Below are 17,419 nucleotides of genomic sequence, written 5' to 3' on the forward strand. Positions count from 1 at the left end.
AATCCATTTTTTCACCATGTCCTTATTATAATTAGCTCCACTCTTCTATTCTTTGCACTAGATTTTGGAATCATTCAGCCCCAAAAACTGATATTGGGTGAAAAGGTTCCAGTTTATTCCAAAGGTATTAAAGTTTGAGGAGGTCAGGACTCTAACCTCTTATTTCCAGTGAAAGGAAATTAATGTTGGTCTTCTGAGTTCAAATCCCACCACCACTAAGCTACTACTGCTGGGCCCTTGAGCAAGACCCTCAACTGTTTAATTGTATCAAGGTGTTAATTGTGTGGATACGTCCCTCTAGATAACGTCTTCTGCCAAATTTCGTCAATGTAAATCGCTATGCAACAGTATACAGAAACATTCTAACCAGTCGTGTGCATCCAAGTTTGAGAAGAGGTTGAAGAAGAACCACATACTGTATAGTTGTAAGGACCAGGTAGATACTAAAGACTGCCATATTTTATGAACACATTAATGAAGATCGGTTGGGTTTGTTTTGTGAGCTTCAACCCTGCATGAAAGTAAAACATTCTCATTTGTGCATCATTTTTTTTTTACACTTGAGTGTTTTTATGGATTCATATAAATATAACTTAATATAAAAGATGAGGTTTGAATGCTTCATATTTCCAAATAGTTCTTATGGTTCTTGATATATAAAATGGAATGTTCATATACTATATGGACAAACCTATTGTGACACCATATGTGGTTCTTCTCCAAACTGTTCCCACAAGGATGAAAGCACACCCAGTCGAAGAGCTTAAGTGATCTGCTATACAGCATTAAACCCTATTGAACACCTTTGAGATGAATTGGAACACTGACTGCACCCCAGGCCTCCTCACCTACATCAGTACCTGATTTTACTAACACCCTTGTGGCTGAGTGAGCACAAATCTTCACAAAATCGAACATCTTTTCAGAAGAGTGGCAGTTGTTATAAGAGCGAACAGGGACTAAATGTGGAATTAGCTGTTCAGAAAGCACAAATCTAGATATCTTCTTGTAAATCACATTGGTAAGTTGTAGCTCAGTAGACTTTTGATTAGAACGTTGTGAGCTTAAATCTAGCTATATGCAGGGCCCTTGAGCAAGGCCCTTAATCCTCACCAGGATGTGTAAATCCTCGCTCAGTGTGTAAACCATACTTCATGCATAAATCACTGTTCTATACTCTTTGAAGAAAGAAAAACTAATCACTAACAACAAACAGGTGAACCGAAACACCACTATTTTGCAAACCCGAGTCCACAAAAATTATGAAGGAATTCATCCATGTGATAGCGTTTGAGTGATCATCAGCCCCCCCCACCTCCACCCCAGCCACCCTGTGAAAGTGAGAAATTGTGCCTAAACATCGTGTTCAGTCTGAATATTTGTATTCCACCATATCTTCAGTAGTGTTTCCCACACTCACATCCATCCACCCTTCATCTTTCAATGAGAATTCTCTGAAATGCTAATAAGGTAGTGGCATTAGCAATATAAAAAAACCCTGAAAATAATAGGATGGGATCAAATGAGCTCACCGAGTCAAAGCCTAGAGCCTCGGCAGCCAGTTTTAATTAGAACGCTCTAATCCTACACTTCATTTCCTTCCTGTTTACACTTCTCCCATTCCTGTTCATTTCAGGTTTTTTACAGCGATCGTTAAAGCAGAGTTTCTTTGAAGGATCTAAATTTTCTTCTTCTCTTAATGTTTTTTTTTTATCTCGCAGCTCTCTTACGGCTCCAGCTCTCCGGCTCTGTCTAACCGTCAGCGCTTCCCTACGTTCTTCCGCACGCACCCGTCTGCCACGCTGCACAACCCCACCCGCGTGCAGCTGTTCCAGAAGTGGAAGTGGACCAAGATCGCCACCATCCAGCAGACCACCGAAGTCTTCACATCCGTGAGTCATGTGCATTTCTTCTTTTTTTTTTTTTACTACAAAGGCCTGTGTGTGAAGGGGCCATGCGATGGAAGTCAGAATGCACTAAAGTAAAAAATGTATGATTGCTGTCTGTCTAAACCAAAGAAATAAAAATGAACTATCTGCACCATACTGAATTGCAGAGCATCATAATTTTTCCACTGCATCGTAGTACATCAAATTCGAAGTCTCTGTCTATCTCTCCATCATTAACTTGTAATTTCTTTCCTCTGAATTCTCCTAATTTCTCCTGTCTTTTCTGTTTCTTTTTTTTTATTATTCTTTTTTTTTATTTTTCTCTTACTCTCTCTCTCTCTCTCTCTCTCTCTCTCTCTCGCTCCATCTTTCTACCTCTCCTCATTTTACCTGCCCTCGCCTACTCTTTTTTCCTCACTATGTCTTTTTTCCCTTTCCTTCCTTTTCTGTCTTCCTTCTTTCTGTGGCCGTATTGTTGGGTTTTTTTTGGTTTTTACATTGTCTTTTGACTCTTATTCTTTCTCTCCTGCTGCCATTGTTTAACCTTCATTTTAACCTGCCATTCTTCAACCATTTTCAACCTTTCTTTCTTTCTTTCTTTCTTTCTTTTTTCTTTCTTTCTTTCTTTCTTTCTTTCTTTATTTCTTTCTTTCTTTCTATCAAAACTTTCAACTTTTTCTCTCTCCATCTCACCATCATTATCTTGACCTGATCCAATCATTTCCAATCATTTCCTTGGTATTCTCTTCAATTTCACTGTATGTTCTATCTTTCTACCTCTTCTTATCTCTTGACCTTTCCTAATAATTTCTTATCATTTCCACTGCTATTCTTCTTTATCACTCCTTCTATCATTTGCCCTTATTATTATTATTTCTGTTTATTACCTACCACTAACTTACTCTGTTCTTCTCTATGTATTTTTTCCATTTCCTTCTATTTCTGTCTTACTTCTTTTTGTGGTTGTGTTTTTTTTTTACATTCATCTATCGACTGTCTCTCATTCTTTCTCTCCTGCTGTCAATCTTTCTGCCGTTCTTTATCCATCTTTATCATTTTTAATAATGTATTCTTAATTTTTCTTTACTCTCTCTCTCTCTCTCTCTCTCTCTCTCTCTCTCTTTTCTTCCCTCCCTCACTTCCTCCCACATTATCTTACCCTCCATCTACCTCCCTATATTTGGCCTTTTTTTTAATACTATATAATTGTTTTTATTTTTTAATGACACACACCTACGTTTTTCTCCCTCAATTTCTTACTCCTCCTTTCTCTCTCTCTCTCTCTCTCTCTCTCTCTCTCTCTCTCTCTCTCTCTCCCCAGACGTTGGATGATTTGGAGCAGAGAGTGAAGGAGGCTGGAATTGAGATCAGTGTGAGGCAGAGTTTCCTTACCGACCCTGCTGTGGCTGTCAAGAACCTTAAGGTGCCTTTACTTCTCCTAATGCTCCTCTGTTTCTCCTCCACACAACACCTACACACACACACACACACACACACACACACACACACACACACACACACACACAAAAGGTACACAACTGTACACAGTATCACTAGTAGCTGTATGTGCATTTCAACAGATTTATATTTTCGTATACATTTATCAGACACTTTTATCAAAAGTTGAAGATTAAAGGTCACTCCGAAGACATTTTGTATGATACAGTTTAATTGTATAAACATCTAATCTGAAGCACACACACACACACACACACACACACACACACACACAGCACACACTCTGATGTAGTAAAGTAGCACTACCTTGTCATGACCAAAGTAATCATCCATGTTCCTGGATAAATACCACAGGGTGCGTTCCGAAGTCTGTCGTTTTTATTTGGGAGAGAAAAACCGTATAAACTGTAGCGTGGGTCTGATCTTATTCTCCTCTCCAGGCTCTTCAGGGAGTCTCCTCTCTCATTCTCTCTTTCTTTGCTATGCCCACATGATGGCAGCTTATTTAGTTGACCCAGTTTTGGTACAGGAGATTAATTGGCTATCATTTGAGATACCATGGTAACCAGGAATATAGCACAAGTCTAAGAAGGGAAGTAAAGGAGCAACCCTCTCCCGAAGCTTCACCGAGCCGAGTGTTACTGCAGCGACACTCAGGCGCATGAAATTCATGAGTGGATTAGCATAAGGGTACTTTCAGAACATATTCGGATGCATTTCAACATCTCCGACATTGCTGTGCGTCTCGCCTTCTTTCTTTTTTTTCCTTTTTTTTTTTTTTTAAGTGTCACAGATAGCATTTTTTTTTGCCTGACTCCCTTTGATTTCTCCTCCCACAGCGGCAGGACGCTCGGATCATCGTGGGTCTGTTTTATGAAACGGAGGCCCGAAAAGTCTTCTGCGAGGTCGGTCTCTAGTGCTTTGTAGTCCAACATGATTAATGGTTTTTCAGCAAGAACTATTTCTTATAAAAGAAATACTCTCGGTTACAGGTCTATAAGGAGAAGCTGTACGGGAAAAAGTATGTGTGGTTCCTGATTGGCTGGTACGCCGACAACTGGTTCAAGATCAAAGACCCGTCAATAAACTGCACCGTGGAGCAGATGACAGAGGCGGTGGAGGGCCACGTTACCACCGAGATAGTCATGCTCAACCCTGAGACAGTTCGAGGAGCCTCCAATCTGGTGAGGGCTTTTGGTTTTTCCTTTTTTTAATCCTCTTTTCCTTTTTTTTTAGCTGCTCCCATTAGGGGTCGCCGCAGCGGATAATCCGTCTCCATACCCCCCTGTCCTTTACATCTGTCTCTTTCATACCAACTACCTGCATGTCTTCCCTCAACACATCCATAAACCTCCTCCTTGGCCTTCCTCTTTTCCTCCTTCCTGGCAGCTCCATCCTCAGTTCACTGAAGTGTTATGTACAGGAAACAGAATTGAGTATTTTATCTCTTAAATTTTCTAGTCCGGTTCATTCTTACTTCAACTACGTGACTCCCATATAGATATATAGTTATATACGCCAATCAGGCATAGCATTATGGCCACCTTTATAATATTGTGTTGGTCTAGCTACCAGCATTAGGCTGAAGACTAACATGCTTTCTCTGAGCAGTGGAAAAGGGGACGCTCAGTGGATGTGTTAGACTTATTATCAGAAGGTTCCTTGAGCAAGGACCTTAACCCTAAACAGCTCAGCTGTGTAACTGTAATAACGTTAAGTCGCTCTGGATAAGGGCGTCTGCAAAATATTATAAATGTAGTACACTGTAACACTATTAAAAGTGCTGCATGTACATTATAGTACATGAGGTGTTGGTGTTGAGTCTATAATGATCTCAAATGTTGAGATAATTTGAGTTGCCCAGGAGCCCCTTGTTCTTCTCCACCTCACTTGTATAAGACTGTAGAAAGGACATTACACATAATCACATACTCCGGTGCTCACGATATTTCTCACTCTGTGGTGTTTGTAATGTTTTAATGATTTGTAATCACACTCTTAGTATGACCCAAATGAGGATGATTTCCAGTTTTGAGGATGGTTCCTCTCAAAGTTTTTTCCTCCTACCTTCTAAGGGAGGTTTTTTCTTTTTTTGCTACATTCGCCCCAGACTTAAATTTTTGTCCTTACATTCTGTAAAGCTTCTTTAAGAAAAAAAGTCAATAGTGAAAAGAAAATAATAAACTATATAGAAATAAACTTGAATGAAATTGAATGTAATACATGAGCTCATTGACTTCAATGATATGCTTATGTCACTGTTATTACCAGGGGACAGAGGGTAAAGCCATAGCTTGACAGAGCATGGCAATTCACAAGAGTTTCTTTTTTCCTTTCATCCTGCTAAAACTTGCATTGTTTACTCTCTCGATCTATATTAAAGACAGTTCTTGCAACCTGAAATGTTTCACAGGGCTGTTTTGTGTACATGCGGTTTCCATAAACCTGTTTGTGCTTTCCTTCCACCTGTGGCTTTGAAAACCTTGATGTAGTTTCCACCTACCGTTTTTGTGCAAGATTTGATAACCTTAAAAAAAAAACCCCAGTCATACAGAAACCACCTAGACATTGCAAATCTTTTGAAGTATAAAAAAACTTGGCTGTTGCATAAAGAGAAGATGCGCTACAGGGGGGTAACGGAAACTTATTTTCAAATAAACACCATGCGCCTTCCAATCTGTCTCTGATCATGTGGGTTCGACTGCCGATCTTTTGGTGGCACGGTACTCTTCGGCATGGTCACGTGACTGTGATGGATAGAACACCCTCCGTGTTTTGCGCAAACATTTGAAAACACATCATCGTGTCACCTATCGGCTCACAGCCAGATCCTTAGCTGTGGAAGATGTGACGGCCGTCTCTGGAGTCCAGATTGCTGATGAGAAGACAGGTGTGAGTTGCGAGGTGGAATGCGCTCCCAGGGGGGAATGCCATTTGAAGCACATCCAGCTCTGATATCCCTTGCTGGGAGCTGTCATAACTACAGATGCCCCCGCTGTTTTCCCCCATCCTGTTCGGTCTGGGCTCATTTCCAGATGCCCGCACTTTACACCTGGTGCCAAAAGTAAGAAGGAAAAAAAAAAAACGTCATATTGGACTGGCATATTTGTGAAAAAAACGCATGCTTAATTTGCATCGTTCGGGGGTGATTTGCTCTCCCTCATTTCCTCCTGCTCTTTGATGCAGTGGATTTGAAAGGCAGGAAAAAGCTTTTTGACAGCCTTCAGGCTTCATGTGTGCATACGCATATACTGTACTTCCTGCCTGCATCTACCCCCTCCTCACACACACACACGCAATGACCAACACGAACACATAACCCAAAGCTATTTACGTACACCATGGCTTTTTGGTTAAATGGACCTGAGTAAAGCGTAAAAAATGGTGGTGTTATTACATTGGATAGGAGAGAGTAGGAGAAAAAAACATTTTTTTTTCTGTCTTTAAATTATTCTGAATTTCCCTGTTAAACAGTGTCACCACAGAAAGCTTTCATTTTTTTTTAGGGTATGTACACATACGAATAAAAAATCAAAAAACAATCTGCATAAAACAATTCCCCATGGCAAGACTGCACCTTATATTGACTTGTACTGTATAGTAATCTCTCTCTCTCTCTTGCCACCTGTGACATACAGGTTTTTATGTTGCTTCCCTTTTTTTATTGTTTGCTTTATAGACCTCACAGGAATTCCTGACCCAGCTGATGTCTAAGCTGGGAGGGAAGAACCCGGAGGAAACAGGAGGGTTCCAGGAAGCCCCACTCGCCTATGATGCAGTGTGGGCCCTCGCTTTGGCACTTAACAAGACTGTTGGGCCATTAAGGGCCAGAGGCCGCAGGCTGGAGGACTTTAACTACAATAACAAAGATATAACTGCTGAGATTTACCGCGCCCTCAACACCAGCTCGTTCGAGGGAGTCTCTGTGAGTAACAATAGATGTATGGATGGATGGATGGATGGATAGGTAAATAGATGTGTAGGTTTGTGGGCTTATGTATGAATGAAAGAATGGCTGGTAATGCTGTGTGTTTATAGATAATTGGATGGATAAGTGAACAAATGGAAATTTTGTGGGCTTATGGTTGAATAAATGAATGGATAAAGGGATGGATGAGTGGCTAGATGGGTGAATGGATGGATGGATGAGTGATTAGATAGATAGGTTTGTGGGCTTATGGATGAATGGATGCGTAAATAGTTGGCAATGGTGTGTGTTTATACTACATGAATGGGTGGATGAGTGAATAGATGGATAGGACTGGGGGCTTATGGTTGGATGGATGGATGATGGATTAATGGATGGATGATTGATTGGGTGGTAATAGTGTGTTTATAGATTAAGATTAGGTTTGTTGTTTTTGGATAAACGAATGAATGAGTGAATAGATGGATAGATTTGTAGATTTATGGATAGATGAATGGAAGGGTGATTAGATTGTTAGGTTTATGGGCTGATGGATAAACGTATGGATAGATTTTGGTTAATGGAGGAATTTATTATGCTGGTGTTTGGTTGGAAAGGAGAATAGGTTGATGGATGGATGGATGGATGGATGGATGGATGGATGGATGGTTAGTTGTACAGGTGGATGGTTGGATAAATGGTGGGCAGCATTGGGTTTGTACCATTTTGGATTGATGGATGACTGCTCGAATAGATAGACTGATGTGCGAATGGTAGACTGCGGGAATGATGGATAGTTGGGTTGGTAGATGAATAGATGGATAAGTGAGGGTATAAATAAATAGATATTTTGTTTAGGGAAAAGGCCAAATAGAAGTAGATTGCTTTTAATTAATTTCCTATCCCTTCCACAAAGTCACATTGCTTTGAGACAGTTGGAAGTGTGATTTGTGCATCATCGAGGTGAAAAGGTGTGTTAAAGACGTTCTAAAGAAAGATTTCGAGAGTTAAAAGCCTGAAGTAAGTGTATCTAAATTAAACAGCAGTGTGAAAATGATCTTCCCTCGCATCTCTTACAGGGCCACGTTGTGTTTGACGCACAGGGATCGAGAATGGCCTGGACACTGATCGAGCAACTGCAAGGTAACTGCATGGATTTAATACATTATGTGATTATGATCGTTCCCCAGAACGCTATGAATAATTACATCAGGACTTGTCAGGACTCCTTCTAGTGAGAACATGACTACAGACAGCACCGAACAGGAAAATCTTTCTGATTCGTGTCTGTTTGAAGTCTGAAATGATAGTGATTAATATGCAACATGCTGTGAATGGCCGCGGGTCGCCGCGTGGAGTCCTGCGTGTAGAAAGCAAACACTTACCCGTTCATTTAACCTGCTGCTACCCAACCGAGTGTGAGTGTGAAAAGGCTTTTAAGACAGACGTATGAGGGGACAGCAGTGATCATTACACTCCACTACTTCCAGACATGCAGATGATTTATGAGTTGGCCTTGCGGTTCCTCGTTTCAGGGAAGCACAGGTGGCAGGTGAAACACGCCCAAGTTTTTATCGCCCCGGTGATCTGGATGTACACGTATCCATTAAAAACTGAAACATGTATAGTTCTTGTTGTTTCTATAGTTACAGCTTGTGCACACTGACTTTCCCTTGCTGAAAAAAAAACAAACAATACAAACCTTCTTGTCACCTGTAAAGGTTTTAATGGGAATTGTATTAGTGTTAATGGAAACTGTAACTGCATGGTGTAACCCTGTGGATCTCTACTGACAATCTGTTGCCTTTTGTTGGTCTCATGTTCTGTTTGATATCGTTTATAGATTACATGTTGATATCTACAGGAAACCATTAGGATGCCATTAAAGCATACAGATTTAAATAAGTTTCTCTACTGGTTTCTTTGTGACCTGTGATGGACATTAACAAAGTAAATGCAATTCGTTACTGTACTTAAGTCGCTTTTTTGGGTATCTGTACTTCCTTTTCAGGAGACTTTTACTTCATTTCAAACTCAAATATTTTACTTTTTACTCCAATACATTTTGCGAAATCACTCGTTACTTTTTTTATGAGTGAATAAAAACATATCCGGTCAAACACGCAGCAATCCACCAATCAGTGTAGAGCTCACGCTGTTTTGAACCGGCGCTTGGTGTATCTACTGATCATCAACATACAGTTCAGCATCAGTTCAACAGCAAGGAGAACATTTCAAGAGGAATAAATGATGAAGAAACCCCAGACTCGAACTCAACACAGCACTCATTAATATCATTCTATTAATAGATCGGAGTCTTTTCATATAAACTGACTTGATTAAACAAGAGCCATGTGGCAAAAAATATTAATAGGAACATTATAAATCCTAGTGCTTTGGATACTTAATTTGAAGGCAAATACTTTTAAATTCAAGTGAAAGTTTAAAGGGAGCATTTTACTTTTACTGGAGTCATATTTTACTGGGCATCTCTACTTTATCACCCACTGACTTGGACTGGGTTTAATGGTCCACAGCTCATGGTTTGTAAAAGCATGTGTAGTTGCTTCTGAGGTGGATTCTATTGTAATTTTACAACAGGGATGTCAACTCAAGTTGTACTAAAAACGTTGACAAAAAAGGAAAAAACTGTGGGTTTTCTGCTCCAGGAGGTCTGGTCTGGCAGTAGCAAAAAATTATTTCATGAGAGAGACAAAAGGACTTCCTGTCAATCTGTATTATTTAAATGTATTTCTAATCATAGAAAATAAAATACATAAATTGCATTTGTGTCTTGGTTGTTCGTATAATAGCGTGAAATGAAATTCTGAAAAACATTCTGAAATTGTTGTTTTCAGAGCTATATTTATTCGAAAATGTCAGAATGATGTGATCGAGTGAAGGCTTTCTTCAGGCTAATAAATATCAGGTTGTTCATTTTATTTCTTTACTAAAATAGCTTATTGTTTAGAGCGAACCTTTCATGTTGATTTATATATATATATATATATATATATATATATATATATATATATATATATATATATATAGTTTTGTATTATTTTTTTGTTGTTTGGACGGTGTTTTTTCTAGGTTAGGTGATGGAATAGATGAAAAGGGCCGTGCTGTTTTCTGCTTCACTGTCTCAAGCAATGCCAAGTTCGTCGATATTCCAGTCTCTGCTACCACACGCTGATTGCATCCTCTTATCTCTGCTGGGGGTTTTGTCAGGCCAGAGCTATTTCCAGAGTCCGAACCATGTGATTGGCGGGCTTTTATTCTTCCGCTCGTGTCTTTGTGCCTGTGTCGTCACCCGTATCGCTTCGTCCAACTTTCTAGCCCTGTAGCTTAAAAAAACTTCAAGCCTGTGGTATTTTTTCATTCTCTTGTTCTGGATAGATTGAAAAGGTTGTAAAGGTTGTTGCTTTGGTGAGTGTGAGCTTCTATAAAGTGATAGTGTGTGAGGAGAAAGATATAAAGACGACACCAAGTCCACCAAGGCATCGAATGGCTGATTTGTGTTTATCACTGGTGAGCTGCAGTGCAAAGTGTACACTTTCACTCTTAACAAGGTGACAATGAAATGCTTAGAAGCCAAGCATAATGTGGATGTCAAATGAGGTCAAAAATGGATCTGATTGGTTGCAGGTAATTAATTAGGGGAGGCACATCATAACCCAATTTTTAATATTCAGTAAGATTAACAGACATGTTTTTATTTTCATTACTTGAACTAAGGGTGTGTCTTTGGATTGAACTAATCTTACTATTACTGTGGTTAAAAAGTATTTGATTCGTTTTCAAATAGAATTTTAATTAGAAATGGATGTCTTCTACAGATTGGATGTCTAGTACAAATGAATGGAAGAATTGGAACTGCTAGCTTTTAGTGTTAGCATCCAGCATGGTCAACCAAGACATGAAAACATGTTAATGCTAGCTTATCTCAGCCTGAGATGCTCTTTCAGAATTCTCCCCAAAATAGGCTCAAACTTTGCACATGCATTTTTTTGGTTCACTTTGTAATCCTATAAGTAATTAAATTCAGGATTTTCAACCCAGTGACAGGCAATACAGACGGACAAGTCATCAGTATGTGATGTCACTTCAACATGACGCTTCATCGAGCGAGTCAAGAGCGAGTCCTTTGACAAATTAGTTTTGCGATCGATTTCTCCTGTCCTCGTTTCCTTTCCTGTAATAATGAAACAAGGAAGCAGATTACAGACAGGAAATGAGGGACAGCAAATTAACGTTTAAGACGCACCCAGCAATGAAGAGCCAAGGAACTGTGGAAAAATTAATAAACGAGGTTTAGGATTAGAATAAATTACAGAAAAAGTAGAAATTATATTAGTCATGTAATTAATTATTGTATGCGAAATAGGAAGCCAAAAGGATCAAAACACAGGCAGGCATAGTGTGGAGGTCGAAGGAGGTCAGAAATGTTTCTTAGTTGTTGCAGTTGATTAATTAGCATAATTTTGATTTGTTGGCACTGGCATATAATAAACTGATGCATTATTGATATTCAGTAAGATTTACAGACATGGTTTTATTTTACTCACTTGAACTAAGGGTGTGTCTTTTGGGTTCAACTAATCTTACTGTTACTATGGTTACAAAGTATTTGATTCATCTTCGGTTTGTATCCTGATCAGGGTTAAGATGGATTCTAATCTTATTAACACTTGACACAAACACACACATACATGCAGTCATAGCTAGGGGCGTTTCTAGATAGTCAGTACATCTCCTAGGAGACATAGAGGAAAACCACACGTAAATTAATTTGAGCTCAGGATCAAACCTTGAGCTTTGAGGCATCAATGATGCCTCCTGCCCCATTATGCTGCCCGTGTGTATTAGGATAAATAACTAAATCTTTAAGGGGTTGATATGCATTTGTTTGTTTAAGCAATATGTGTTAAAAGGCGTGTCAAACAGAGCAAAATGTGGAGGTCGAAGAGGGTCAAAAGAAGGCTAGATATAACAGCTGAGTTGTTGCAATTTATTCTGGGGGTTTTAATGCATGGCTGTATTGCTTATTATTGTTCCCAGTGCACTGACAGATAAGTTCTAATTAAAGTGCAGCAAGGCAACAAAAGTTCAAGTTAACAGAACACCTCACTGTTCGAACGTCAAGTTTTGTGGAAATGAAGTAGAAGCCGGTGTTATACAGTGAACGCACACAGCAACAACAGTAGCTAATAATAACTCTTTCTCTCTCACTGTGTTCTCTCGTCTTCACTTTCTGCCCTTTTTTCTTCTCCTTCTTATTTCTTTACACAAAGATAGAAACATATATTCACACTCATACACACATGAATCTCCCAGGAGGTAGCTGAGGCTGAGTGCAGTAATTATGCTTAATGATTACCTGATAATTATAACGTTTCTCACTTAAGATAATTTCTTGTTGTGCATGTGGCTACAGACCCCTGGAGCCCTGTAATGACCCAAATGGCAATAAATGGCTTGCAAACTTGCAGAGAGAACATGTGTGTGTGTGTGTTGTGTAGTCACTTTTAGTTCGATTACATTAAATGAAGATAAATTTCTCCGCCAACCTGTTTTGGTATATCAGTGTTACCCAGCTCTGGTGTCCTCCCTCCATAAGAATTACGGGGAAAAAATACACGGGGAAGGGCACTGTGTGATAAGGAACTCTTTGTTGATAGATTCTGGTTTCAGGCTGCTGGCTGAAAGGAAGAAGCAACACATATTAAAAAAGCTGTCAAATTGTTCAGCTGTCTTATCACATCGATTTCAAAACGCTATAGAACGGGGCACCTGCCATGCTTCTGTCTCTTACTATACCTCTTCTGCCTCTCTCACACTATCTCACACTTCTGTCTGTCTCCTTTAGGGGGGAGCTATAAGAAGATCGGATATTATGACATGACCAAAGGCAATCTCTCCTGGTACGGGAATGACAAGTGGATAGGTGAGATGCACTTTTATTTAATGTATTGCATCATGGCAGCATTGAATTGTTAGAGCTGTGTGGCCAGGGAGGTGTTGATTAAATGATCTGCAGCTGTATAAATATATATATTGAGTTATTGTTATATTCAAAACTAAATATATTTATGGAAGGAGTCTCCAGTGTCAGTGTCTACAACATCGTTTTATTGCCATGTTCCAACAATAAAAAAAAATCTAAGATTACAAGAATGAAGTTGTAGCAGTACAAGAATAAAGTTTTGAGACAACATTTTAAGAGTTTTTCATATGAATCCATATAAAACGTCAGAGATGTCGAGCGTACCGGTGTTTTACTCCTTCAGGGTCGAGTTCTTTGATCATCATCCTCATAGTCTCTTGTTAAACAACATCTCCTCTCCGAATAGCACACAGATTTACCCATCGATTTGGAGTCGCCATTTCAGACAGCACAAAAGAGGCAGTTTTCTCAACGTCTGTCAGATTTTTTTTCCTTCTGAATAAACTGCGTTTTCTAAATAACCGCTGCAGTGTCCGTTTACTAATTATAACGCCGTGCTGATGCGCAAAAGGACTTTCTTTATTGCTATATCCTAACCTAAAGTAGGGTTTAGCCAAATCCTCCATATCCATTTTATGCAGAACAGCAAATGTTTTTTTTTTTTTTGCAATTTTGCAATTTTTTTCAAAATATTACGACTTAAAACTCATAATGCAACGACTTTATTCTCTAAATCTTTTTACTTTATTCTTATAATTTCGAACTTTATTCTCATAGTGCTATGACTTTATTCACATAAATTCTATCGTGAATTTATTCTCCTAATTTCGACTTTATTCTGAAAATATTTTGGCTTTATCCTCGTAATTTCGACATCATTCTCCAAATAATCCGACTTTATTCTTGTAATCGAGTTTCTGCCCCAGCAAAAATGTCTTCAGTGTTTTGTTTGCTTTATTTAAAAAAATAATGCTCCTTCCTAAATTAAATGTAGCTGTAAATGCATTAAAAAAAGTGTTTTTTTTATATGTTTTATCTTTTATATAAGAAATTGTTTTTTCCTTTTTTTATACATTAATCAATGTATATCATGTTGATATCATGTGTTTAATCTCTACTTATAGACTATGCTATATTTCTTTATCCTTGCCTAATATGCCTCTATCCTTCTATCTTTCATACTGTCTCTCTTTGTCATTCAAACACACACACACACACACACACACACACACACACATACACTGTTCCTTCGATGTTGCTCTCCTTTAATAGCTCCGTGCCACTTATGGTCACATTCATAACCGAACACACAAACACAGAGAAGAGCTCCGTGGCAAGCCAGGCTGGCTGGAGGCTCTTAATCAATCAGTCAAACTCTCTTTAGTATTCTCTTTGTGAAAACAACAAGATAGAGGGAAGGAGGAGAAGAAGAAAAAAGTAAAAGGGAAAAATGAAAAATGAATGACATTAAAAAAGTGCCACTAGGTAATTCCGAACATAAATTGAGCAAGCAGACTAATAAAAAAATCTGCCCCACATAGTATGAGTGATAGCTCCGTTCAGTTTTCTAATCAAATTTCATGACCGGCTCAAACTCCGTCTCAGGGAGGGTGTGTGGAGGAGATGCCTCACGACATCTTGAACAAAACAAATCAGAAAGAAAAGTGCAGACAGGCAGCCGGGAGGCGTCTCTCTTTGTCCTCCGCGGATATGAATAGTCCAATCGGGATGGGCGGTGCTGACTTGCATCCTATGGTACGCTCGGCGAAATCTTCTGTCAGAAGAACTCGAAAGCCGAATGCAGGGATATTAAATTGAGTTGCGTGTTTGGTGCCGTAAGCTTTAGGCTGGATTTGCTTGCGGGCCAGTGAATGTCGTCTCTTTATGTGCACGTGTGAATCGTGCGCACAAGGCCGGCGTATGCCTGCGAGGACGGCCTTATTAGCTTTTTCGGATGTCGAGAATCCATCAAGCTCCATGGCAACTGTAGCGAGCCTGTGTCGCTGCAAGCGCTAATTGCGATTTTCACAAAAAGCCCTTCCGCTGGGAATATGAGGAGGCTGCAAGTGTTTATTTAACTTGTGAGTGTGAACGTCGAGGTGACAGCAGGCTGATGTGGCAAAGCCTGTTACCTATAGATTCAGGGTGAGATTGTGTGTGTGTGGGTGTGCGTGAGGTGCAGTGGAACGTGTCTGGAAGACATTGGAGCGACAATGACCATTGACCTTCGTCGTATTTTGCTCCATATTGAGTAGAGCTTAAGTAGAATCTGGGGAGGAAAAACAGCGTGTCTGCATGCGACACACGCATCAAGGTTAACGCATGAGCTATGTGTGTGTGTATGTGTGTGTGTGTGTGTGTGTGTGTGTGTGTGTGTGTGTGTGTAGCCTAACCGCAGGGACACAAGCCATGCCATCTGGGAGCATGGACACGCACACACGCATGCCAACTGTCACACTGTAGAGGCGTGAGCACCCCGGGTCACCGCTGGGTTGTAAAACGGCCATGATGACCCTGTCACATTGTCACCATGGTGAACGTTGCCTAGCGCCAACCTGTTCACTGAAGCGAAGCAGCTAAAAATAAGCAAGAAGCGGTGACGTGGTTGAATAAAGCAGCCGCCAAGGAGACTGTGACTTTGCTCCAGGACCTTCCATGTTAAGCAATCCCCGCTTTCTATTTGGCATGTTCCCCTCTCTCTCTTTCTTTCTCTCTCTCTCTCTCTCTCTGTGTCTCCCAAACATAAAACATGCCCTCTCTCCTTCCCTGGTTGCCCATGACAACCACTGCATTGCTGCCGTCTTCTATCACCGTAGCAACCATAACCCGTAAAGAGGCTTGGTTGCCATAGTAGCGTATGGCCGTGATTTCACCATCAAGGTCAGGTAGGAGTACTAAGCAGTAAATGTGGACAGGTCACGAACAACACACACAAACGCACAGGATCGCGGTGCTCAGAGCACAAGTAGTTTTGTGTGAAGTCGGTTTGGAAGTCAGTAGTCTCTTCTGAAGTAAAATTCTGATCAGATAATCTGGAAAAAACACTACGCTGCCTTCAGAGGCACGTTGAGAGAGAGAGAGAGAGAGAGAGGAAGAGAGACTGTGGAGTCCTGTCTGTGAAACATTAGAGATTTCTGGTGCAAACAAAAAAAGGGAGAAAAACGTATGTGTCAAAAGGAGCGACCAGATCTATCTATCTATCTATCTATCTATCTATCTATCTATCTATCTATCTATCTATCTATCTATCTATCTATCTATCTATCCATTTATCTATCCATTTATCTATCCATCTATCTATCTATCTATCTATCTATCTATCTATCTATCTATCTATCTATCTATCCATCTATCTGTCTATCTGTCTAATCTAACCTTCAATACAGCTATGAAAACATTATTAAGAGTAAAGGATCACAGTGCAGATATTCTAAATTAAAAGCCTTAATAAAAACAGAGGACATCTGCCGTCCCTGACACATTTAACTCCTGTTGTAATGGGCACACCAAAATGTGGCATATCTTAAACAAGTGCCTGATCCATGCACTTCATCAGTGTATCAGGATAACTAGCTTCATAAAGGCTTTATTAACTCCCTTGTGTCTGAATCACCACAAATCCATTCTAACATCTTCTCAGAAGAGTGGAGGTTATTATAACAGTAAATTTGGACTAAATGTTGAATGGGATGTTCAAAAAGCAGATATGAATCTTATATTCATGTTTCTACACACGTTCCTCCATAAAGATATATAGATTTTCCTAGCGCTGTGATATTTCCAGAGAATGATGAGATTAAGAACGGTCTAAAAGTGTTCTCTGTAATGACTTTGAGAGTTTCCTTCATGTCATTTTCGCCTTGTCAGTCGCCGAGACCCGAGTGACGCTAAGAGACGCGCCATTAACGCGGCGTCCGTTCGCACCGTCTCGTCGTTGAAAATGAGAAGCCCTTCATACGGAGCTCGAACACAAAACTCAGTGATACAAGCATCCAATTTTCTCCTCTCCAATTTTCTCCCGAGGAGCACGGTGCCGAGGAACCCATCGATCGCTTGCCCCCTCGTGAAAGAGATTTTTGGAGAGTAAATCTCGGCGAGACGCGATTTCAATCCTACACAAGAAATGTAACTGATCTGAAACGGGAAAAAAAAAAAACAGGGCAGTAAAAATGATTAACAATGAAATAGAGCACGGTAAAATAAAATAAACCTCTACAG

The 17,419-nt window shown here is 39.8% G+C and overlaps 1 protein-coding gene across 1 annotated transcript in view; it reads left to right on the forward strand.

Moving 5' to 3' along the window:
- The window catches only part of gabbr1b (gamma-aminobutyric acid (GABA) B receptor, 1b), an 84,143-nt gene that overhangs the window by 46,283 nt on the left and 20,441 nt on the right, over nt 1–17,419 (forward strand). The window contains 7 exon segments of the mRNA XM_046844068.1: nt 1,722–1,892; nt 3,211–3,312; nt 4,187–4,252; nt 4,340–4,531; nt 7,027–7,272; nt 8,334–8,397; nt 13,124–13,201. Coding sequence (XP_046700024.1) covers nt 1,722–1,892; nt 3,211–3,312; nt 4,187–4,252; nt 4,340–4,531; nt 7,027–7,272; nt 8,334–8,397; nt 13,124–13,201 — 919 coding nt within the window.

The sequence above is a fragment of the Silurus meridionalis genome, chromosome 29 (assembly GCF_014805685.1).
Source record: "Silurus meridionalis isolate SWU-2019-XX chromosome 29, ASM1480568v1, whole genome shotgun sequence".
Classification (NCBI taxonomy): domain Eukaryota; kingdom Metazoa; phylum Chordata; class Actinopteri; order Siluriformes; family Siluridae; genus Silurus; species Silurus meridionalis.